We start from the raw sequence: 23,272 nt of genomic DNA on the forward strand, positions 1-23,272 counted from the left end.
GTGTTTAGTCTCACATTGGTTATTCGCTGGATAAATCTTAGGTATTTATACAGGATCAAGAAATCTAAATAATATTTTCTGGCTAGCTATTTTGAGTGGGTCTTGGGTTATTATTAATAGTATCACTGTATCGGAGCAGACCCAGCCCATAACCTATGTGGACTAGGAGACACTGCAGCATAGATCTATTAGGGCTGACTACAGGCCAATCGTGATAGTTGTGATTAGATTTATATGGTTTTGCTTTAGCCTGGCGAGGACGTCAGAGCTTACACAGAAAAAGTATGTCAGAACCTGTGCAGGCGTGTATTTAGTCCTACATCAGTTATTCGTAAGGTAGATATTGGGTACTTACTACCTCCATACATTTAAGTGCCACAATATATATAGTTTTATTGATGCGTATTTCCGTCAACCTTTGCCTGATATTCCTATTAGCATCCCAATTGTTATATAACATGGTGGCGATTAGATTTTGGCATGCATATCGTTGATTGAAGATGGTTTTGTTGAAATTTCCTACCTAAGGGAGAATGTAGTCGATCTCTAGTGTTGATAGATTCTTTTCTTCATAGTGTGGGTATAAGATTCATTTTTTACTACTTGACATTTTGGTGTACATCACTGCTTTTCCTGTAGATGGATACCACTATACTTCTCTAATTATCTATCATTTTTTGTGATTTAGAATCATATTAAATGACATAGTTAACTAAATCGTGTTGAGAATCATTGCTTATCCTACTTATGCCAAGATTCTATTTCTAGTTTTATTCTACTAGAATTCTTAATTCGTTAGTAATGATAAGTCTTATCATTATTCTTTAGTAGTGATAAGTCTTATCCTATTTTTAGCAGCGATAAATCTTATCCTTATCCTTTATTAGCGATAAGTCTTATCTTTTAGTAGGTGTTAAATTTGAGTAGTAATCAAATATCCCACTCTATTTAAAGAGACCTTTAGTGTGGTTTGAGAAAAGAAGAGTGGCGTGAGAAAAGAGAGAAAAAAATAGAGTAAGAGTTGTTCTTCTTGGTGAGGAGTGTGAGAGAACTTTTTCGTATGGCTCACTTTTTTAATAAAATATTTTTTCTCTCCTAATTATTTTTCTTCCAGCATATCTTTTTTGTTATTTTTTTGGTGTTTGTTCCAGATTTTGGCCCAGCATGATTGATCTACTCCGTGTAACATGCCATTCTACATGATATCGGAGCAAAGTTAGAAAGTGGTTAAGCAATTTGCGGCTTCGATATTTATTCGGAGCGCAATTTTTGGAGCAACGACTTGATTGTTGGTGGTTTGTATGTTCGTAGCTCGTCATGGTTGAAGAACTTCTAATAATTCATTGTGCAGTAGTGCAAGCGTGTGAACTCTTGTTTTAGTGATTAAAGAGATGAATCATCATGGATGATGCTACTATCTTCTCTCACAATGGGTTCGACGTGTCTGATTTTACCAACATCAATATGGCTATTTTTGTTACTACCGCTTTTCTTCGTAACTTGAACAATACCTGTTATTCAATTTGGAAGGCTATTGTCAAGTCTTATTTGAAAGAACAGGATTTATAGGATATCCTAGACGAGTCAAAGTCGATGCTAGTAGATACTCTCACGCTTATATATAGATACTTCAAACTGCTCAAGTAGGGAAAATGGTCGATGCTCATATTGATTGCAATTGGCAACTTGATGTTCACATTTTCTGGAATCTCGACATTGTGACCGTAGAGTCAATGTTAAAGAGAAGTATCTAAACTATCACTTTTATCCAAAAATGTGCCAACCGATGCTCGAACAACATTAGGTTATCATAAGTACATATATATATATATAAGTACACGAAGGCAATAGAAAACCCAAAAACTCAACCATGATTGTCATAAATAAATTTACAAACACCAATCTGTGCCTGCTTAGAACTAAGGAGCGCCAACCAAAGTGCCTTTGCTGCATAGCACAAAGAAAGCTATTAAATTTTGTACCCCTTGTATCTTCCATGAAATATTCTTTTCCAGATATTTTGCACTTTTGACTCATGAACATCGCAAGAGCATACACGACCTATTCCCACTCTCTCTTCAATCAAAATCCTAGATAAAAATATACATCTTGTTTAATACAACCCAACATGACATTCTCATGCTTCTCTACCTCATTTTTTTTGCTCCTTTTTTCTTTGTAACTATAGACAAATACTATAAAACGTCAAAAGAGAAAGCTAGGACCATATTTCTCCATACCCGGTCTATACCTTAATATATGAGTCTCTATTTTCTAGGCTGCAACCAAGGAGCTACAGACTGAATCCTTTCAACTAAAATAACCTAGATAATAACATCAAAGTGAAGGCGTGTGCGTGTAAAACCGGCAAACCAACCCGGCTTCCACGTGCTATAAGACCACTATTTTTTTTGCTTTGGAGCTATAAGACCCCGATTAGCTGTCACATTTTTAACATGTCGTGTCGCGCCGCATCCCTCCTCCGTTTTTTGTTTTTCCTTTCTAAACCCTGACAAAAGCTCATTTTAAAATGCGGACCACATGCTCTATAAAAAAGAGTTGGACCATATGCTGCACGCAACCAATTCCAACCCCTAACATATAATTATCCCCATATATAATCCTTCCCCCTTTAATCAATGTACCAAAATCTAGTCTTAATCTCCCATAGAATATAGTCCTATTTGCTTAGAGAATAAAAAATTTATCTTAGAATTTATATTTTTTAAATAAGTGTTTTTCATACAATATTTAAGTAAAAAAAATTGTATTTATATTTTTTATGCATTGAAAAATAGCTTCGTAATATATTTTCTATGCTCTTTTTCATTACTATTTCCCAGAATACTATGTTATTATATAAATATTATATTATACAATAATAATATAATATATATTAAAATAATATATCATATTTTAGTAAAATAATATTATATTAAGTTAGAATAATATGATAGTATATTATATTCTAATATTATATTAGAATTATATTACATTAGATTATCGTATAAGGTATTATAAATTATAATAAAAATGTAATTCATTACATTAATATATAACATATATTATCTATACTATATATTAGATATTATACTATATAGTTAGGAATATTTTAGAAATAAAATAAAAAAATATTGTTCAGGTTGATGAAAAAAATGATTTATCCACCTAGAAGGTGGATAAAATTTTTCTTTTATTTTAAGAATAAATGCTATCTATAGGAAATAACTTATCCATCCGAAGAAGTTAAAAGAATGCAAGAATAAGAGTAGCTTATCAAACCTTTATATTTATTCATCAAAGAAGCATCGGGTTTACGGTGTTGGGTCCGAACAGCATTAGAAGAATAAGATAGCGACGGCCACTGACTCGTGGGTGACGTCAGCACACGAGGCGGCCACTCGATCCGTTCACGAATCCGCACGCGAATGAGACATCGGTGGTTCCGCTGCAGGTGGGACCCTCAAAAAGATGGACCGGCATAAAGTCCATCAAAATAACGGCCAAGATCGTCGAGTTAGTTACTGACCTGTCAATCGGACCGTCAATTGCGTCTATACAAAATTTCTAGTGCATGTATAAGGCCGCTTTCGTTCCTTTACGTTCAAACATTCCGAGCCGGCCCACATAAAAAAAAAGGAAAAAAAATCTTCTCAAAACCGCTCGTTCCTCTTCCCCTCCGGTTTCTTCCTTTATCCCTCTCCGTCCCTAGTTTCGGAAGCCCTAGCCCTAACCCTAACCCTAACCCTAACCCTAGTTTTTCCGGGGTTCTTGGGAGCTTGATCTCGTGGCCGTTTCCCTGCCGGAAAAGGGCCGGAAGACGGATCGGGCCCGGTAATTCGCGTTCTTCTTCCCCGGATTTGGCGGAGGAGGCCGCGGGGGATTTCGATCTGCGATGGGATGCAATTCGATCGAGGATTACTGGATCGATGGCGGAGGGTCGGATGGAGAGTTGCGCTGCGCTCTAGAGAGTTTCTGCGATTTGGCTCCGACATCCGGGTACGACAACGGATTTTTTTTTTCTAGGTTCCTTACGTTCAGTGCATCGCCGTGTTGTGAGGAGTCGAATTAGATCAGGCACCGATCACGCCCAGTAGCCAAGATTCTTGGGGCAATCGGTCATGCTCTGCTCAGTCGATTCGAGCTCGCCCCGAGATTCTTGGGATACTGGGGTTTCCTTTGATATTATCGTATTTGTTTGTGTAGTATATGCGTCTTTCTTCCGATGATCCAATGGTTTCAGTGAAAATTTTAACAGAATTGGGATTCAAGGGGCATGCATAGATGTTTGCAGTCTTGACCAGGCCAGCTCGCGCAAAAGGTACAATTTTTTCTTGATTTTGATATTATATGATGGATATATTAAGCATCTAAAATGGAAAATGCCCTGTTTTTAATAGCCAACATCGTGTGCAGAATATCGATTTTTAACTTGCATAGATCGGTAATTTCGTGGCCAAGCTCTACAATTTAGCTAATTCTTTATCTTAATCTTGATAAAAAAGTATTCTGATCACCTCTTAACCATTTCTTAACATAAAGCGTCTATCCTACGTCCTTTTATATTCTTGCTTTCTCAAAATTGCACAAGTACATTATATTGTTATTTCTTTTATTTATAAATATTTTGCATCATAATATTTTGAACTAATTTGCACCATTCTAGTTGGTATTAATAAAAGCCAGGAGCCTTTTGCAAATTTCTAGCTGAAGGGAGTATATCAAAAACTCACGTTCTCTAAATTTTCCAGGGTAAGAGATGAATCATGTTCAGGACCCAAGACTAAAGCGTGCCGTGAGAAAATGCGGCGGGATAGGCTAAATGATAGGTACTCCATTAATCACACTGAAACAGAAATGTGGAAGTGCTAGAGACTAGTTAGCAGAAAAGGTTTTCTTCCACATCCATTATTCCATTCTCACTTATTATTGTTTGATTAACTTTCGATTTTCACATTTTAGGTTTTTGGAATTGAGTTCCATCCTTGATCCTGGTAGGCCTCCGAAGTCTGACAGAGCCAGTATTTTGAGCGATGCGGCTCGTGTATTGGTACAGTTAAGAAGTGAAGCACAACAACTTAAGGAATCAAATGAAAATCTCCAAGAAACAATTAAAGATCTAAAGGTCTTACCATGCCATTACGCTTTATTCTCTTTCTATGGACATAACACAGCTTCTGATAGCCGACTTAAATTTCATTAGGTTATGTTATTATAAGTTTCTTGCTGAAGTATAGTTGTGTAGTTTGACATTTTAACCCCTACAGGTGAGGGGAAGGACATAAGAAAAGGTGGAGATACCATATCAATCATCTAACAGAATATATATTTCTTCCATAACTGAATGAATGATGCACATAATTTTACCAAAAAAAAATGGTGCAGTAATTTCCTTCCAGAAAGATCAATGTGCTTTTTGAGGACTTCTCTTCTACAGAGGTTTTGATAGTGAAGCATGATGTTGCCACAGCAAGCAGCCTTAAATTGGAGAAAATGTTCGAGCAATTAAAGACTTAGTGAAGTATATGAACTGCAGGGTATAAGCTAAGTCTCCAAAAGACAAAGAATATGTGTGAATAGATGAAAAACAAATGCTTTTCTGGAATATGTGATCAATTCACTTTGAAATGCATAATAAGTTAAGGTATTTGTAGATAAATTGTCCAGCTGATCTTTTTAACACAAGTTTGTGTTTGCATGACCAAGTTTTACCTTATCTATATGTGATATTCTTATGCATCTTCTTTGTTTTTTCAGGTGGAGAAGAATGAGCTTCGGGATGAGAAGACGAGGTTGAAGGCAGATAAGGAGAGATTAGAGCAACAAGTCAAGGCCATGAGCGTGCCTCCAGCAGGATTTTTGCCACATCCAATTTCATTCCATGCTGCTGCTGCCCCTGTTGCATATGCTCCGCATGGTCAGGCTCCAGCAAACAAAGCTGCCTCCGTTACTGCATTCCCTGGTGTGGCCATGTGGCAATGGTTGCCTCCTGCAGTTGTGGATACCACACAAGACACCAAGCTTTGGCCTCCCAATGCATAGGCAGTCAAAGAGCAGCCATTGCATCATTTTGCTGACTGTTCTTTTGCTTCATTTTTCTCTTGTGCTAAATTTTAGTATGTATAGTCTCTAATGGGAGTTCATGTGGTCCGCTTGTGGCGTAGTTATTATGCGGCAGTCTAAAATGATGCTGTGACATTTTTACTCGATTGGTGATTTTGCAAGGATTATGCTTGTGTGAGTATTTCAAAACCCATGCAAGCACATTGTCTTACAGCTCTATTACTTCATATTATGGGATTTCTGGTCCGAAACAATCCTTTTATCAGAGTACCATTCAAGATTGAAGAAAACCATGTTACCACTTGTAAGTGCATCATTCCTTAGTTGCCGTAAGCTGCTGCATTCTGTGCAATTATACAACTGGATGGCTTCAGAGTCCTGTTCTCTACTAAAAAGAAAAGGAGAAGGAGAAGTTTTTCTTGCAAGAGTCTAAAATCACTTTTGCTGCGCTTGAAGTTTGGTATTGAAATACTCTTAACCTTATTGGACAAGCGGGAGTTGAAATTCAAAAAAGTCATCTATATCAAGCCAGATCTTATGGGCAACAAATTTAGAAAAATTCTGTTTTCTTTATCATTGATGTATGTGTTGCCGATCAGATCTGATTTGATAATGACTGATTTTAAATATGAATTTCACCTCTCTTTTGTCCAAAATTGTAGAGTGTTAAACAGTACTTAATTTAAAACTTAATTACTAAATAAGAACAAGAGACTGAAAATGAACAAATCTTTGATGATAGTTTATATATTTCACACAAAGAGGAGGGGAAAGATACTTATTATTACTTTTGCTGCTGACATTAGACCAACACAGGATTGGTGAAGTGTAAGGCGCTCACGCAACATGGATATATGTTAAAAATCCATAGATTTGTTCCCAAATCATCCTATAAGTGAAAAGGGAGGCATTTGAATTTTTTCTTTCTGAAAAAAAGTTCCTTCAACCTTTTTCTCAGTGATGCAAAAAGGTAATAGCAAAAGACGTAACCAGGGTACAATTTTCACTTGTCTCAGCATTGCCGATCTTTGGTGATGTGAAAGCATGAAAGAAGATATTTCTAATGTTCTACACTGCTATCCGTCAGTCTTATTCTCCGGGCCCTTTGGATGGTTTTGGAGTCCCACGTTTCCAACAATAAGGGCTTTAAAAGATGCGCCCGAGTCCTAGTTTAACTGCCCTACTCTGTTACACACTATTACACGGTTAGCGGGCCCTCAGTATTCATTTCCAAATTCTTGGCTTTGGAAACTTTGCTCAAGACAGGGGTGCCCTGAAGGGAAACTTACCTCATGGTTTCATATATAGTTTAAGCTCATGACAGGAAGAGACAAACCTTTAAAATCACTATTACCGTAATTAGTAGCAAATCTTAAAAAACACTAAATCAACATTTCGACCAAGGTCGGGAACCTGCCCTGTTCTCCAGATGGGGGAAGATGCTGCCGCAAAGCATCGATAACCTGGTCTGCCTGATAATTTGCCTCTGGGCTTGCACTGTAACATAGTTTTAGCATATCTAATGATTCCTACAAGGCCTCAAATCTAAACTTGAATTCAGTGGGCACTAAGACATATCAATAAAACAACCAAAACAACAGTGTACATCGAACAATAACTAGAAATAATCACTTAACCCAACATGCTTTGCAACGTCAACATAACTAGCCATTTGACTGGATTCTGCATATCACAATTAGTATTAAATTTCTTAGTCCTTGATCTCTATTGCACACAGCAGGGGTGCAAGGCACCAGAGACAGTTACATGGGACATCATTTGCCGGTTACAACAGCTCTGTAACACTGGCCTTTGATTTTTACAGGATTTGAGGGCTTATATTGGCCCCAATCCTCTTTTCTTTCTTCTCCCTGGCAGAACAACTTCAGAAAGATACGCACGTACATGGGGATCCGCCAAAAATGTACAATAACTGGCCAAAGAGAGGAGCCACATGACCAAAGCAGGCAGAGGATGCAATAAAAGTATCCATGTGATTCTGTCAACTGCTGCTCTGAAGCAGTGGTTCTGGCTGAGCCCTGTCATCAGCTTGAGAGCATGGGAGTTTCTGGAGAGAGCGGTATTGCAAGCGTACGCTTTCTCCACTGTCAAGAATCTTGAGGAGATACCTACAAGTCAGATCTATGGTTTTAGAGACTTGCTACATTTCAACACACGATACACTTAAAAACCGTAAAAACCCTGCAAGGTTACCAGCCATTCAAGCATTGGGATGTGATCACTGCTTCCCTTCCAACAAATTTGTCAGGGGTCCTCCTGTTTCCCTGTATATTTTCTAGTGTCAACACTTTTTCTCCAGAAGTATATCATACCATGGTACAGGTAATAACTTTATAAGTATAGGCTTGTAGCAAAAGAATTCACCTTGATCAACACTTTCTCATTCACTGCAAATGGATATTGAACTCCTTTTAGCGGTCTAGGGCTGTCACTGTCAACCGCCACCTCACCATTTTCCTGATAATTTCACAAAATAAATAAAAAAGTTGTAACAACCGTGGAAACTTATTTTGGCCACTAAATTAGCTTTGCAACAGATTGTCAGAAGTGTACCTTGCCTAGTTTCTTCAGGGCATCCATCTGCTCGCCTACTTCTTTCCTGCGTTTTCGGAGAGCAGCATTATGGAAGAGTCTCCTGTCATCCTCCATCTTCACTGCTGTAGCTGCAGCTCTCAAAGCTGTAAGAAAATAGGATGAGGAAAAAAAAAGTTAATAACTAGCCAAAAACGTACAAGGATCAAGCTTTACTGGAAAATTTTGCACAAGATCAGCAAGTACCAAAGTTAGGGACCAAGGACCCCGGATCTATTTCAGAACTGCATAGAGTACATCTAGCCTGATTGAAAAAGAACACAGCAAAAAAGATAGACATTGATTATTTCTTTATGCTGACAAAAGAAACCAAAAGATATGAATCAATAGTTTCGTAAAAGAAGCCAGACAAGAATATACAACAGGTCTTGAATTTCGTTAATCAAGTTTGTATTAGAATTTTGCTGAAGCAAAAATAGCACCCTTACAAATACAGAACAAGGTTCATAGTAAAAAATACCACAGTTGCAGATTATACCCTGGGCAAAATAGTCCAGAACACCCCCAATAACCTTTTTTTCCAAATTGCTAAATGTATTTCCAATTTAAACCAATACAAAGCCCTGAGTCCTTCAGCCTAAAATCCTCTCAAAATTCAGATATCGTCACTGTTCCTCAATCCACAGCAGGGTTCTTTTTTTATCTCTCACACCACTGCTGCTACTATAAGCCTATACTGATTTTTCTCTTAAATTTGCAGTTTGAAGGAGAGTAACTACTATAGTAGCCCTAAGTCCTGCCTAGAATCCTCTCAAAATTCAGACATCATCACTGTTTCCCAATCCACAGGATTATTTTTTTATCTCACACCACTGTTGCTGACATAAACCTATACTGAATTTTCTCTTAAATTTGCAGTTTAATGGAGAGTAACTACTACTAGCCTGCAAACTTTAATCCACTTTGAGAACTCATAATTAGGGCTAACAATTGGGTCGGGTCAGGTCAAAAAATCTTTCAACCTGAATCCACCCTATTTATTAAAAACCTAGACCTGAAACTGATCTCTTTTTATTTATTGAACAGGTAAACTAACCCGACCCACACAACCCATATCATAAATGGGTTGAATCAAGTTAAATAATAAACAGGTTAAGCGGGTCTTAAATGGATTAAATAAACGATTAAGTGGGTCTTAAACGGGTCAAGTGGATCGGGTTAAATGGGCCCTAAGTGGGAGTAGCTTTTAAATGGGCCAAAACAAGTCCGAGGTCTAAACCTAAAATTGACTCGCTTAATAAATGGGTCCAAGTGGCTCGACCCGTTTATGACCCAGACCTATTTATGCCAAACCCGAACCCATTTAAAGTGGATCAGATGCGGGTTAGATCATAACTTGCCACAGTTATTCATAATTTTTCCCTAGTTCACAACATTCAGTTTTACTCTCACTTTCCCCCTCCTATATGCATTATCCGATTAGTTATTTTCTATTACCTATTGGAGGCTAAACTAATAAGTAACAATTTAAGTTTGATTACTTGAATCATATCACCATACTTCATATACTGCTTGTTCAGAGCATTACATGAAGACCAAATGAGAAGGATCCACACATACCATTTCTATGACTTTCTTCAACATGTGGCCACCAAATGAATGCCCGCAAGATACAACCATAGCATCCTCAAGGAATGCCCCCCTGTAACAACAGAATTTGACAATAAATCCATGAGAACCCATATCACACGAACACAAGATTGGAAATAAGAATAAGTCTGTCGAAAATTCATTTGCGTTGCACAAGCATCCAAAGTCAATAAACATCTGGAGCCTCTCTGCCAAACGTAATCAGAAAATATAGCATTTGGATAAAGTTAAGCGCTCTACTTCCATGTGATAACAATAATAGTAGCAAAACCACATAAATTTTCCTATACAACATCTATTATGGGAAAACAGATAATATATGTAGAGTTATAGATACATGCATGCACACCCATCAACCTGCAGCATGCATTACACATATTGAAGAATGCATCAGAAGGGTACAAGTTCTAAAGGTAAAGAAGCTACAGAAAAGAAATATTCTGGTGAAAAATTGAGGTTCAAATGGAAACTACAGGAAAAGGTTATCTTGAATATCTTCTTCAAGGAGTGGCTAAAGATCCAGCTACATGAGCACAAAAGAAGATTAACGTAAAGTACGTTTGGCTTTAATTCCACTATAAAAAAAGGTATATTTGGCTGTTTATGATTTTACAAAAAGATAAAGGGGATCTGAACACCACTCAAGCCACTCAAGATTGATAAAGTGAAACTAGAGATGTAGATAATTTTACTGTACTAAGTTGGATATAATTCAATCTAAATAATTGATGATAATTATGAAAGATAGAAATGATCTCTCAAAGAAAAGGAAAGATGGAAATGTTCTTTCCAGAAGTTGTTAAATGGGCTCCCAATAAAATATAATCTTAGAGAAGCTACAAATAAGGTGGACAAAGATGTACAATGGGTCAATAAGGATAACTAGCAAGGAATGCGAACCCGTCCCGAATCGTGCTAGTGGCGGATCGGAACGGTTCCGGCATTCAAAATGGTAAACTGGCAAGTAGGAAGAGAGGGAGAAGGAAAGAGAGGAAGAGAGAGAGACAGGGGGGAGGGGGGAAGGAAGAGGAAGAGGGAGGGAGGGCCATTGGAGGCCTCTGAAGAGCGTCGAAGGGGCTCCGCCCTCCGGACCCCTGTTTCGAATAAAATAGGGGTCCATCGAGGCCCCTTTTTTTATTTTAAAAATTTTAAGTGATGTCGGCGATGGAGCCCCTCCGGCGACCCTCTCTCCCTTCCCCCCTCTCTCTCTCTCTTTCTCTCTCCTATTCTCCCTCTCCCGCTCCCTCGCCCTCTCTGCAGTGACGGTACGGGCCTGACACGGAATGACACAGAGGCGCACCGAACCGTGTCGCCGGCCGACCGGTATAGGCTTCGGTACCAGCACAACAAACCTTGATAACTAGACTAGAGATCAATTTTGAGAAATAAAAAAGTTAAAGTACTAAGACTAGCTGATACACATGAATATATGGAAAATCATAGAAGAAATTGTGTTAGTTTTGCTATTCGCTTATTCTATGAGATCTTAATCATGCAGAAGATGACATCGATTGTAGAACAACTATGGGTACCCATTTATTGAATAAGGTCGACTGCCAAAATTGTAACTAATGAAATCAAACTTATGAGGCACACTTCAATTTATGGGATAGGGTAACAAAATAATATCGACAAATAACAAGAACTAGTCTGATTATTCTTCCTACTCCCTAGTACGATGGTTCACAAAAAGAACCAATGAGAACATCAAAAAAAAGTAAATAAAATGTAGAAAGAGAACTGAAACTTACGATAGAGGGTCTGAGAGGACACTTCTCAATGATGGTTCCCTAATTAGATTATGATCATCGCATGCCACCTAAGAGAGAATTCCAAACAGGAAGAAAAAGGCCAGAAATCAGTCTTGTGTTATCAATGTAAGGAAAATGCTAATTGGTACGTTAAAGTTGTGAGAAACATGTGATACATAATAAAATGGAATATCCTCTGCTAGAAATGGTACTATAAATCTTTTTAAAAAATATGATGAGAATGTTCTTTATAGCTCAATTGATATTATTGGATAATTTTAGATTTGGTGCTTATTTATTGTGATCCTTTTATGTTAGTGCCATGACCATGACCAGATAAAAACAACAGTATGACAAGGGCATAGAAGAGATGAATGATAAGGAATCATTACAAGTAATATACAAAATATGAAGCAATAGGTCATTAGAGGGACATCTAAAGTAGTTCAAAAGTCAGGAATCTGAGAAAAGTCATATAAGGTAATCCATAAGTTCTTGCTCTGCTAAATAGGAGTTGTAAATGATGATGGAATAGGAACCGTGTCTAAATAATATGACAGGTTTTTTTTCCTTCATTCTTTTCTCAAATTCTAGCTAGATTCCTCTGTTCTCTTTTCTTTTCTTTTATTGCTCTTCATTCTTCTTTGCATCCTTAACTTTCTTTTTAGTTTTTACTACAACAGACTGAACTGTCATCCCTCTTTCTCCACTTTCTGTTCAGACCTCCTTTTTTTTACTCTTTATCTGGGATTCCAACTTCAGCTCCTTATGAGATTGTATGTAGTGACTGTAAAGTTGTGAAGCACTAACAACATCACACGATGTGGTAATGATTATCAATCGGGCATTATAGATCCTTCTTACATTTCTTATCCTTTTTAGATATTTTCATATTTTCTTTTATCCAAGATTTCCACCTAGATGTGTCCCTAATCTCCTAGCCCTAGGACCCTAACACTTTTGGCTCCAAGACTCCAACCAAAAAAAACTCTGTTTTCTTGTTTGACATAAATTCTTTACTTTGGGGCAAACTCTTGGATCTCCCTGGAAAAAACTTTGAAATGATTTCTAGTTTCTAGCTTCATTTGAAGCTCAATTTTATAACTTGTTTGCTTCATCTATAACCAGCAGTAATCATAGAACTGATACAATTTTTTAGCATATCAGTCTTCTACAACAGTGGTAATTCTAACATCCCATAATATCTAGTCAACAGTATAGAATGAGATCCCCTATCTTCACAATTAAGTACGGAATGCTCACAAGATGAAGGAGAAGGAAAAAACAATATGAAGATAGGAGATGCTTAAAATAGTAAACTCACATAGGTATTATCAGGAAGGTTGCACACATCTTCTTCAGCAGACAAGTCATCCATGAACTGGCTCACAGATATTGGTTGGTAACTTTGTGGGATTACATGGCCAGCAGCTGCAATTGGGGAGCAATCTAATATAGCATTGCTTTGAGGCATTAGTCTAAATGTCAGTGATGCCCTACAAACAAAGATAAAACAGGTCAGGTATTAGGAATAAATCGGGTATCAATTGTGTGCACAAAGCCATGAATTGTCCACTTGAAACTCCACTGTTATTGCATAGCAAGGGTCTAGCTTAGGCAAACTTATGTAGATAAGTTATGAGCAGATTGATGTAAATTCAAACCTTCCAGCAGTCATCATTCCTGAAGAATAGTCACCAGCGATCCTATATGAGGCAGCCGGGCGAAGACCAGCAGTAGCATGACTAAGTGCCCTTCCCGTAACCAACAATAGGTCACCAGGACCTGAACCCCCATCGGCTAGGTACCAACGACCATTTGGGTCACAAACCTATCAAAGCAGTAACTGAGCAAATGATTTCAAGGAACAGAAGTATCCAAATACAGCGATATAATGATGTCAGAGGAAATGCATACCAGCTATCTTCCTTATAGTTAGAAAAAGTTTAAAGCTAAAATGAGAAGAGAGAAGAAGCAGAAGCATTGGCAGGTGAAGCCTATTCCAGAACCCTATAACTACTAGTTGCTCAAAATTCATACTAAAAGAAGCTAAATACCTGAATCCCAGGACTGTCAGAAGCAATTAATGTCAACATCCCTTTTTCGACTTCATTAGCCAAAGATTTTCCTGCTCCAATAGGCCCCTTGCCATTCTGTAATGAGGCATGAGAACAGGCTGCAACCAACACTGATGAAGAGACCTCATTGGCAGGTAGTGGGGTATCGTCAAGCAGATGGTTGAAAACACTGCCAAAATTTCTCACTATCATTCAAGGGAGAAAATCACTGAAAAACAATTCAACCACATGCAACCATTTTATAGATATCAGCTAACACTAACATCCACAAAAACTATCTTACTCGCTGCGTAGACGAAGATGTCTTGCTATCGCACAGAGAGCAGCACGAGCTGCCTTTCCCATACATCTAAAAGCATCATTCATGCATGCGGGTGACAGGTCTCCATCTTCCAAAGCCCTAAAATGCATTAAAATCAAAACAAAGAATTTAATCATCACAAAATACAAAAATGTAAATCACCCAAATATTAGTGAATTTTATGAAAAGTCATGCCAAATTGTACAGATGCACAAGGAAACATTTTGGCACAGTTTACAACCTTTCGTTTCAATCAATACAAACGATAACTTTCTCTTCACCCTAGTGGCAGACATAATGAAGCATCAGATGGCTTGAAGCCTTGAACATTGATGATTTTTTACCCCGTAAAAGTGTTTGATGTTGACTAACACTTGTATATAGTAAAATATTTTATAAAATTGCTCCAATTCTTATATTTTAGCCTTAAAAATAGATAGCACCGTTCCTCTTTATTTATGATATGACCAACATAGATAGCAGGGTTAGAAACAAATTCACTGTTTCCCTATACCCAATCATGGAGGGTGTGACTGCTTTTACACATACCCAGTCGGCTCTCTTTTCTTGACAAACACAGCATTTGAACCTGGAACCTCTCATCAGTGCATGCCAACAGACAGATCCATGTCCCTTTCATTTAGCTCTCTTTGAGCAAACATGTAATGAATATACATTTTTCTCGATTATGGAAAGCAAGTATGAAAAACATTTAGCTAAGGTGTAGAATATCAACATACAATAACAGAAAAATAGAGTCAACTCCAGCAAACCATCGAAACCCTCAGCAAAATACTATCCTTAAATAAGATTATTAAACAACCCCATCCACTGCAGTCCCATCTGGAGCCAACATGTCCATATCACAGTGCCATCTCTAAAGACATCAAAGCTAATTCTCACCTCAGCATGCTCCACCACATCAAACCATTGCAACACCATCCATGATACATCATTGTCAACTCAATATACATCATAACTGGCTCCTTTAGAGCTCGAAGCAATAATTAATGCCTCCTTAAAGTCACTGAAGCCAGCTGATGAATGCCTACTTGGAAATCATGAATAACAGAACCTATTAAATCCCAAATTACCCAACAAAAACCCATCAACTTAATGTTTTAAATACATTCAAGGAGGATATGAACAAAAACTAGTAGCAAAATCTATGACTTTGGCATTCTAATCAACTATTACTCTCTGTATAATTTTGGACAAACATCAGTTGAATACTTCAAATTTCAGATGACTTGGACTAAATTCCGAGTAACTAACAAACTGAATTATGGAACTTGGTGCAAAACATGGCTCATCAAGAATGATAATTGCATCCTTATAAGTATGTCAAATGACAGTCAAATAGCTTAAAAGCAAAAGAAACTTAAATTTGGTGCAAAAGAAAATGAATAAAAAATATCCTCGAGTAAGTTGAGAATCATCGTTGCATCACTTTTAATTGATTGGCAAACCCTTGGATCTAGGTGGTCGGCCATCTCACTGAAGAATCAGCAAAAAGTTCAAACACTTGTTCCTATGGTATATCATGTCCCATAAGCACATAATGCATGATCATTACCCAAATATGACATACAGTTATACATGGCACAATCAAGGAATAGGAAAAATTAGGAGCATAACATAAATCATATAACAAGAGGAAGGACATCCGTCAATACTAGAAAACCTAGTTAAGGAAATCCTCTCGATGTATCAAGGCTTTAACTCAACAAACATATTACCAAATAGCGATCAGATCTAGGTAACTAACTAAGTGATCCAAAACCTCAAATAAGTTGTCGACAGAATATCATCAACACCACCCAAAAACCCTAAAAACATGAACATATTTATGTTGCTTCGCTCATCAAACCAGATATCTAGCTATAAAACATAATATATGCACATCTGTAAACAGAACCCTAAAAGACAAACCTACTAAACAAGCACTTTCTTGCAAACCCTGTTTTGAAGAAAATCAGTCAGGCCTGTTGAACCAGCTTTTTTATGAAGCACATGAACCATAATAGTGAGATGCTCATTAGTATTTCTGATGCTTATTACGTATAATAGGGATGTTTTGCACACACAATGGTGACTGGGAAATGTCAGAAAAGCAGCTTGTAAAATGGTAACCACAAAAATCAAAAGGCTAATTTGAGAAATGGGAACATGCATAAACCCATGCAATCTACACATGGGGGTTAGGCTGCATATGTTGGATTCTTTGCATACCCCCACAGTGGCGGGAGCCTCATACACCGGGCTGCCCATAAACACATACAATACAAGAAACTAGACGGCAAGTTTTATTCTGCTGATCCAAGGCTGTATAGATGAATCCACTTCTAATCCTTGCTCCAATCCAATGCCAAAATTTCTCTGAAATGGAAGTTTTTGAATCCTCTCCCCTTGATTTTATTCAAGCTTCTTTTGACTCCTTGATTTAAAAGTTTGTCCAATACACGAATGAATTTTCCAGATGTCATGAAGATTAATTCAAATTTATCTTGCACCACCTAGCTCCTGTCACTTCTTATGCTCAAGCCATAGTTAGACTCCTCTTAAGATCTGCCTTCTTCTCATAAGATAAAAGAAACCCATAATGTCACCTAAACACTCCATAGTACTTACTAGTATACATAGATCAAACATTTAACCAGAACAAGGGAATGTCCCGTTCTTCAAATAAACAAGTATGTAAAATAAGAATAAAAATGCTTGTAACCTAACTCACATAAGGTCCCAATTTTCCACTTATCCTGTCATGGTATGATAATATATATTCAAGGCCCAGAGGGGCACACCAACCAATATTTGAAGTTATAGGTAGTCAAGCTAGCGTCAAAACAAGTGTGCACCTGGATCAGATGTGTATGCACCAATTCATGACTTAAATTAGTATTTGATAAAGGCAATATGCAAAGCAGAAATATACATCAACAATGACGCAATATCAAAAGCTCCATCTGTGGTAATCCCTTTGCTCATAATTACAGATTTTTCGAACAAGAATGCCTTTTGATTATATCTTTAAGACTGGATATATACGATCCAATCAGGCATCTTGATAACTCACTGCCAAGTCAAGAAACCAAACCGATCCAAAAACAGCACCTACTTCGGTAATCTGACCCACAAGTTGCTTCCATCCATGCATTTAAAACAATAAAGTTCCATGTCTGTATTTCCCTTATCATAATGGCAGCATAAAAATGACTAAATCCCCTCCTAAAATAAAACTTCTTCTAATTAACTCTTAACAAATTTTTCATCATGTTTCCTATTTTCAGCAATCACGAAAAGCTAAAAAAGACAAAAAAAAATACTAACTTTTATGCAACTTTGCATCAATTTCCTACCTCCCAGCGCGGTAGATGTAAACCCCGCGGCTCGCCTTCCCCCAGCCCGCCACTCCCCCACCGCCGCTGCTGCTCCGCGCTCTTGCTTTAAAGTACATCCTCACCGACTCCAGCGCGCACCGCACCACCACCGCCTCCTCGCTCCCGAGCTCGATCACCACCGCGTTGTGCCTCATCAGCGATCCCGACAGCGACTCCACAGCCCTAGCATAGGCGGCTCCCGGAGCACCCTCGTAGGGCGCGACGTCCGCCAGCCTCACCCTCGCGACGGGCGCGCCCTCGGCCGGGTCGAGGCCGGACGGCGGCGGGCGGGTCGTGGACCCGGGAGGCGGGGGGAGGGGGAGGGGGAGGGGGAGGAGGCCGAGGGAGAGAGGAGAAGGGAGGTGGGACTGGAGTGGCGCCGGCGGCGATCGTGCGGCGGCAGCCGAGGAGGGTGGTGGGGCGGAGAGGGCAGCCGGGGCCATGGGGGTGGACATCTGGATCCGGGGGCCGTTCATCGGACATCGTGCGTTCGCCGGGAGGGTTGGAGCTCGAGGATGGGGATGGGGATAGGGTTAGGGTTTGGAGGGAGGGGATCCATGGCGGATATCGGGCATGTCGAGCGTCTATACGAGCTTCGCTAGGTTTTGTTTTCTTTTTAATTTCTTCCTTCCGTACGCGGACTAGCGATCAAACTGAAGGCGAAAGGAGGGTGTTTATTCTTCCCCACGGAACACAAGTCGGAACTTAAATTTTGTACTCGACGATCCCCGAAGAGCTGAGGTGGCAGCTTGAGCACCGGCGGTTCCGAATGGGTAGGTCCATGTCGGAAATTATTTGGCTGGTGAGATTTCCTAATTTAAGATTTTTTATAAATATTATTCTAAAAATTTAAATTTGTATGTATATTTTTTAAAATTTTTAATTATTTTTAAATTTTTATTAAATACTATTTTTTTTAGTACAAGAGCAACTCATACACAACGGATGTGGGTGCAGCCCATAAGATCAAAAAGGATAAAAGAGTACCAAATGAAGCCTTCGGAACGTTGAGCCACAAAGGATGCTACCCAGTCCCTAACATAATAGTTCTTTTAACCCCCATTAATAAAAATTATATTTATTTTAATTAAAAATAAAATAAAATTTTAAAATTACTTTTTTATCCTCCATCGCGATTGCTTTATAAATATTTTTTTTTTGTACATCTACTGATTAAAAGTATTTTAGTCATTTTAATTTGAAATCATTAATTTTTAAGGGCACTAAACAGCATGGATGCATATTAAAAAATAAGAATAAAAAAAGATAGTATAACAAAAAGTATTTTATGAGGGATACATATAAATATTAATTTTGAAAAAATGTTCATACAAATTTTAATATATTAGAGGATATTCATGAAAAAAAAAAGAAAAGAAACTATGCTGTTGGTGCCATTAATTTCTTACATGTTCGACCGGCTATAGCTTATTTGGCCCTACGAAGCCCAGAAAGAGACAGCAGCGGCATCAACAGTAGTAATAAATAAAAGCTTTCATTGCAACCATGTCTTTGAAGGTATAAGGTGATGCAAATTCATGCCTCGGGGATGGCTTGGTTGCCGGCGAGGTTTCTTGAGACATAGAGAAGATTTATCTTCAGTCTTTATTACTTATCAATATTTACGAGGCATGTTTTACGATAATCAACAAAGTGTGTTTAACTCGTTATTTTACTAGACATGCAATGCCGATTTCGAATGCTCCTCCCTAAGTGAAATAAAATAGATCCATCTCTTTAAGTTTAAATTCTTATGTAATCAAAGTTATATAAAAAAAGAATGGTAAAATGTTGAAGGTAATTAGATTTCATGATTGCCTCTAATCGTTGAGTGCATCGAACACTTTAGAGGCGGATGAAACTTTGTGGATTATAAAACTTTGATGTTTTTGCTTTAATCTAAATAAAATAGTTAGAATTAACGATTATGTTTTTCAAGACTTCTTAGTAAGTTGAAAATAAATATTAACTATATATTTATTTATTATATCGAGATAGATCAACTCGAACAAGCCAGGTCTGCTCTTTCTGAAACTCGGAAAAGATCGGATACTTCGGCTCGTTCATTCTCTTGTCGGGATGGATCCTTCATCACATCCAAATAGTGGATTCAGTGAGTCAGAATGGTCAAGCAAGAGAGATTGATTCCATGTGAGATCTCAAGAACGAGTGGAAAGTCAAGCGCATTGGTTCCAGTTCCAGTAACTTAAAATCTATGGCTTATATTCAACTCATTTATTTATCAATCAAGTTTATTGCAAGTTGAATTTTGAGTCAAGCATCCCTGCTTGAGAACAACACCTATATGACATTCACGGTTATGTGTTGTCGTATTTCATTGATAAAAAGTTCAATTGATGTAAAGATTTTCTAACCTTAGATTGAAATTAGGAAAACATCTAGATAAAAATTATTTTTTCTCATTTATATGTTTTAATTATTACTTTTATTGGATGTTTTACATTAATATATGAATCAAATAATAAATATTCCTTTTCATGTGCAATATAAGTTGACCGTGAATCCATTAGTTATTCAATATCATTAACTTTTGTGTCTATCTATTAAAACCTGCAAATGAAAATTTAATGATTGCTTAACTAATATAATTATACTATTGGTAGAGTTTGTGAAGACTCTTGGAGTCGTCGAAAGAGATTGTGTTTTCGATCCTACTCTCATCCTGATCAGGCTTCCACTCATGCTAGTTGTCAAAGGTGTTCTATCTTGATTAAAATAAAAGTATTTATCATATTCATAAACAATTGTGATAGTGAAGGTTTAAAGCATACTGTTGCTTAGCATTCTGGTGGTTCACTGTGAGATAGTTATCCTCTGACTTACGTGGATGTACTCATACTATAGTAGGATGGTTGCTGCTCATATATAGTTGGACGATTCCTTTGTAACTCTAGTAACTCGGTTGCATTAAAATGGTTACATGATTTGCAAGATTGGTTCTCAGGGCTTGGAAGATTGGCAAGAGATAAACGTAGGCTGTCTTATTGAGCTCTGGAAATGGTGGATCGGTCCAAACACTGGAAGATGACAAAGAAAACAGAGACAAATCATAAAATGGTAAAAAAAAAAAAAATGCTGCTCAAGTACTCAACCAAATTGAGGCAGGCTTTCTTACAAAAGACTAATAGAGAGCTATGTAATGAGAGTATTTTGAAGCTAAAGGAAACAAAGACCAGAAATACATTGAGAATTAATAATGATTTTCATTTACAGAAGAAAAAGAAACATAAAAGACAAGCTTCATGCCTCATCCAACTTTATCAACTTGGTCAGTCCATCTAAAGTTTCATACATGTTATTGGATTCTGAATGCGACTCGTCGAAGGCAACAAATTCATGCATAGCACCAGTTACTTCTATCCAACTACATCCCCTAGTCTTCTCCACCCTTCTTCCCTTCATGGTCATCCTTAGACTGGCAGCTTCATCCCACTTGTGAGAAAGAGAATAGATGTTGGCTAAAAGTACATATCTACCACTGTGATGAGGCTCCATTCTAACAAGATGCTTCCCTATCCTTTCACCCAAATCAAAATCTTTGTGGATCATGCAGGCATTAAGCAAAGCTCCCCATATGCCAGCACTTGGCTCCATGGTCATGCTTTCTATCAAACGTAATGCTTCGTCTAACCGTCCTGCTCGCCCTAATAGATCAACCATGCAGCCATAATGCTCTAACTTAGGTCTGATCCCATAGTCCATCATACAATTAAAATAACTTTGCCCTTGACCTACTAGTCCCCCATGAGAACATGCAGAAAGAACACCTATGAAGGTAACCTCATTAGGCTGTACCCTTTCCTTTACCATCTCCGAGAAGAGATTCAAACACTCCGAGGCACGTCCATGCACTGCCATTCCACCAATCAAGGCAGACCATGAGTACACATCCTTCTCAGGTATTGCATGAAAGATTGTGAACGCATCATCTATGTGTCCGCATTTAGCATACATGTCTATCAATGCTGTTCCAAGAATGGAGTTCAGTTCTAACTTGTTCCTTTCTACATAACCATGAATCCATCGCCCTTGCTCCAATGCCCCCAGTTGAGCGCAGGCTGTCAAAACTGTGGCCAGCGTCGCTTGATTGGGTTTCACTCCTTCGACGAGCATATCTTGGAAGAAAGATAGAGCATCCGCGAACCCATTACACCGAACACAGCCAGCAATCAATGCACTCCAAGAGACAACATTTCTGCAAGGCATTTCTTCAAACAAGCTTCTAGCATCATCACAATAGCCACATTTAGCATACATATCCACAAGTGCACTGCCTACATGCGCATCCCGCTTCGCCCTCCCACACTCCACGTAGAAGCCATGGATGCATTTCCCAAGCCAAACATCCCCAACCATTGCAGCACCCTTAAGGACGCTCACAACAGTCACCTCATCAATCTCAACACCGGCAGTCCTCATCTTAGCGAAAAGAGCGAGACCCTCCACTGCTCGATCATTATCCACGTACCCATGAACCATGGCTGTCCAAGAGATAAAATCTCTAGTACGAATTCCATCAAACAGCTCACGAGCAGAGCCCAAGTCACCAGCTTTAGCATAAACGGCGACCAAAGAATTCTGTACAAAGGAGTTATTATCAAACCCAAGCTTCGAAATTTGGGCATGGATTTGGTTTGGACTTCTGTTTTGAGATCTGGAGAGGGATTTGAGGACCAAAGGGTATGTGTGCTCGTTAGGAATAACTCCATCTCGAAGCATTTGGGAGTAAAGAGTGACGGCTTTATCATGGTGGGAGCGCAACGAGTACCCTCTTAGGATGGCATTATAAAGAGAGGCATGGGGTCTGTAGGTTTGATGGAAGATGAGAGAGGCGTAGGAGATGTCAGCGGGCAGAGAGAGGGAGGCCAGATGGAGGATTTTGGCAGTGGGGAAGGCTTCTCCGGGGAGGCCAGAGGTGACGAGAAGGGAGTGGATTTGCTTGAGGTGGTCTATGGTTCGGCATCCTTTCAGCAAGGAGAGGAGGTGAGTTTGCAAGGGTGTGATTTTAGCGGCTACTGCTGCAGGCATAGACTTCCTGCGGTACATGTACAAATTATTTGTGGTAGGTGATGTTTCTCATAGAAGAAAGATCAACATATAGAGAAGCCAAATTCGGACAAAGAGACGCTAGGATGTCTCCAGTGTTGCAATTTAGTGATGCAAGCATGCTTCAAGCCTGAGAGATGCCTGGTGAAGGATACAGATCAAACTCGGACAAGAGTTCAGGTCAGGGGAAGTTGAATGATTTTCTTTTTATTTTCCTTTTGTTTTTTTTTTCTTTTTCGAAACAGGATAGAAGGAAAGCTAGCTGAAATAGGATGAGAACAGGAAGTTCGGAGGCAGGTTATTGATGCCTACTTTCAAAGACTTCACCAGTTACTCTTGTTAGCACCCTGAAATGTATGAATAATGAAGAGCTTTCATGACCAACTTGAAGGGGCCAAAGCAACTGCATATACCCAAAAGTTGCGACCA

The 23,272-nt window shown here is 38.4% G+C and overlaps 3 protein-coding genes across 4 annotated transcripts; 1 reads left to right on the forward strand and 2 right to left on the reverse strand.

The window, feature by feature from the left end:
• Window positions 1-3,615: 3,615 nt before the first annotated feature.
• LOC103723976 (transcription factor ILR3-like) lies at window positions 3,616-6,317 on the forward strand. Of its 2 annotated transcripts, none has more exons than XM_039115403.1 (5): window positions 3,616-3,999; window positions 4,244-4,321; window positions 4,752-4,829; window positions 4,963-5,125; window positions 5,758-6,317. In XM_039115403.1, exons 1-5 carry the CDS (start codon window positions 3,896-3,898, stop codon window positions 6,040-6,042), a joined length of 708 nt encoding a protein of 235 aa, XP_038971331.1. In that variant the 5' UTR covers window positions 3,616-3,895; the 3' UTR covers window positions 6,043-6,317. The 2 variants fall into 2 exon arrangements, with proteins under 2 accessions (XP_038971331.1, XP_008813314.2); XM_008815092.4 differs by having other exon boundaries at window positions 4,259-4,321.
• Window positions 6,318-7,666: 1,349 nt separating this feature from the next.
• LOC103724361 lies at window positions 7,667-18,453 on the reverse strand. The gene is made up of 12 exons (XM_008815594.4): window positions 17,756-18,453; window positions 14,379-14,495; window positions 14,075-14,264; window positions 13,682-13,848; window positions 13,342-13,513; window positions 12,018-12,085; window positions 10,237-10,318; window positions 8,863-8,920; window positions 8,638-8,762; window positions 8,449-8,541; window positions 8,278-8,348; window positions 7,667-8,192 (listed from the first exon to the last, which is right to left on the reverse strand). Exons 1-12 carry the CDS (start codon window positions 18,250-18,252, stop codon window positions 8,066-8,068), a joined length of 1,767 nt encoding a protein of 588 aa, XP_008813816.3. The 5' UTR covers window positions 18,253-18,453; the 3' UTR covers window positions 7,667-8,065.
• Window positions 18,454-20,954: 2,501 nt separating this feature from the next.
• LOC120104396 (pentatricopeptide repeat-containing protein At1g50270-like) lies at window positions 20,955-23,266 on the reverse strand. Its single transcript, XM_039115405.1, has one exon. It carries the CDS (start codon window positions 22,841-22,843, stop codon window positions 21,038-21,040), a length of 1,806 nt encoding a protein of 601 aa, XP_038971333.1. The 5' UTR covers window positions 22,844-23,266; the 3' UTR covers window positions 20,955-21,037.
• Window positions 23,267-23,272: the final 6 nt, after the last annotated feature.

This window comes from Phoenix dactylifera, chromosome 18 (genome assembly GCF_009389715.1).
Source record: "Phoenix dactylifera cultivar Barhee BC4 chromosome 18, palm_55x_up_171113_PBpolish2nd_filt_p, whole genome shotgun sequence".
Lineage (NCBI taxonomy): Eukaryota > Viridiplantae > Streptophyta > Magnoliopsida > Arecales > Arecaceae > Phoenix > Phoenix dactylifera.